The sequence below is a fragment of the Colobus angolensis genome, unplaced genomic scaffold (genome assembly GCF_000951035.1).
Source record: "Colobus angolensis palliatus isolate OR3802 unplaced genomic scaffold, Cang.pa_1.0 Scaffold171, whole genome shotgun sequence".
NCBI lineage: Eukaryota > Metazoa > Chordata > Mammalia > Primates > Cercopithecidae > Colobus > Colobus angolensis.
This window is the reverse complement of record NW_012114833.1, coordinates 245766-246886: the sequence shown is the minus strand read 5'-3', so window position 1 is coordinate 246886 and position 1121 is coordinate 245766. Positions and strand designations below refer to the sequence as shown.

The window sequence follows — 1121 nt, the reverse complement described above, 5'->3', positions numbered from 1 at the left end:
GGAGGTGAGTGGGTAATGGGGACCCCACTTCTCAGAGGAGAAACTGAGTCTCGGGGAAGTTCAGGACTTGCCTGGGGATACTGAGCGAGCGCACAGAGCAGAGGAGGGATTGAACCTGTCTGCATTCTCCCAACCCCTCCATACCCCCTAGCCAGGCTGGGCTTTTCCTCACAATGAGATGGGGCATGGGAGACAGAAACCCAGTGAGAGAGGCCTCTGTGGAGGGGCAGCCGTGCAGGGAAGGAGGCAGGGAAGGGCCTGGGGCCAAGCTCCCTGCACAGCCACGAGAGCCATGTCCCTGGTCCCGACTCCCCAGGGTCTCCTGCTCCTGGTCACTGCACTGTTGGTGGTTGGCCCTGGGAGAACAGGAGCACTCCCTGGGTAGTCTGACACACAGGATGTGTCTCGCCTCAAAGCAGAAGTGAAACCGGCACAGTTCTCCTTGTGAGACACCCCCTCACCACCTTCATGTCTCTTCTGCAGGAACCAGGAGAGTGGCTGCCACCACTTGAAGCCAGATTGGAGGACAACAGAGAAACTGGCCAGCTCTGGAGTCTGACCTATGCAGGGAGCTGGGTGTCCACCCCCAACTGCACACATCTTGGGATTGCTTTGTGCATGCCCCCTTGGGCTGCCTGTCACAGTGATCACAAGATACTGTTCCTATCGGGTTTTATGATGTAGACTCTAAGGGAGCTGCCCCTTTATACAAGTCCCTGTGTCCCATTGGAATTGCAGCCAGCCCATCGCCATGGGAGGGAGATTTGTTTGTGGTTTACTCATTTGTTGTTCACAGGTTCAGTCACCATGCTGCCCACACATATGTATTAACAGTCACCCACATGCCAGGCATCGTGTAGATGCAGGAGGAAGGATATTAAACAAAAAATTACACAAATAACGATTTTTAGGGTTGTGAAGTAATAAGTATAGTTGTGAAAAGTGCTCAAAAGACAAAGGAGAGGCCACTGTGAAAGGTGTAAGGGGGGCCAGGCGCGGTGCCTCACGCCTGTAATCCCAGCACTTTAGGAGGCCAAGGAGGGCAGATCACAAAGTCAAGAGATCAAGACCATCCTGGCCAACATGGTGAAACCCCGTCTCTACTAAAAATAGAAAAATTA

The 1121-nt window shown here is 53.3% G+C and overlaps 1 protein-coding gene across 1 annotated transcript in view; it reads left to right on the top strand.

The window, feature by feature from the left end:
* The window catches only part of DEPDC5 (DEP domain containing 5), a 227493-nt gene extending 226934 nt beyond the window's left edge, over positions 1–559 (top strand). Inside the window, 1 exon segment of the mRNA XM_011938349.1 lies at positions 484–559. Coding sequence (XP_011793739.1) covers positions 484–559 — 76 coding nt within the window.
* Positions 560–1121: the final 562 nt, after the last annotated feature.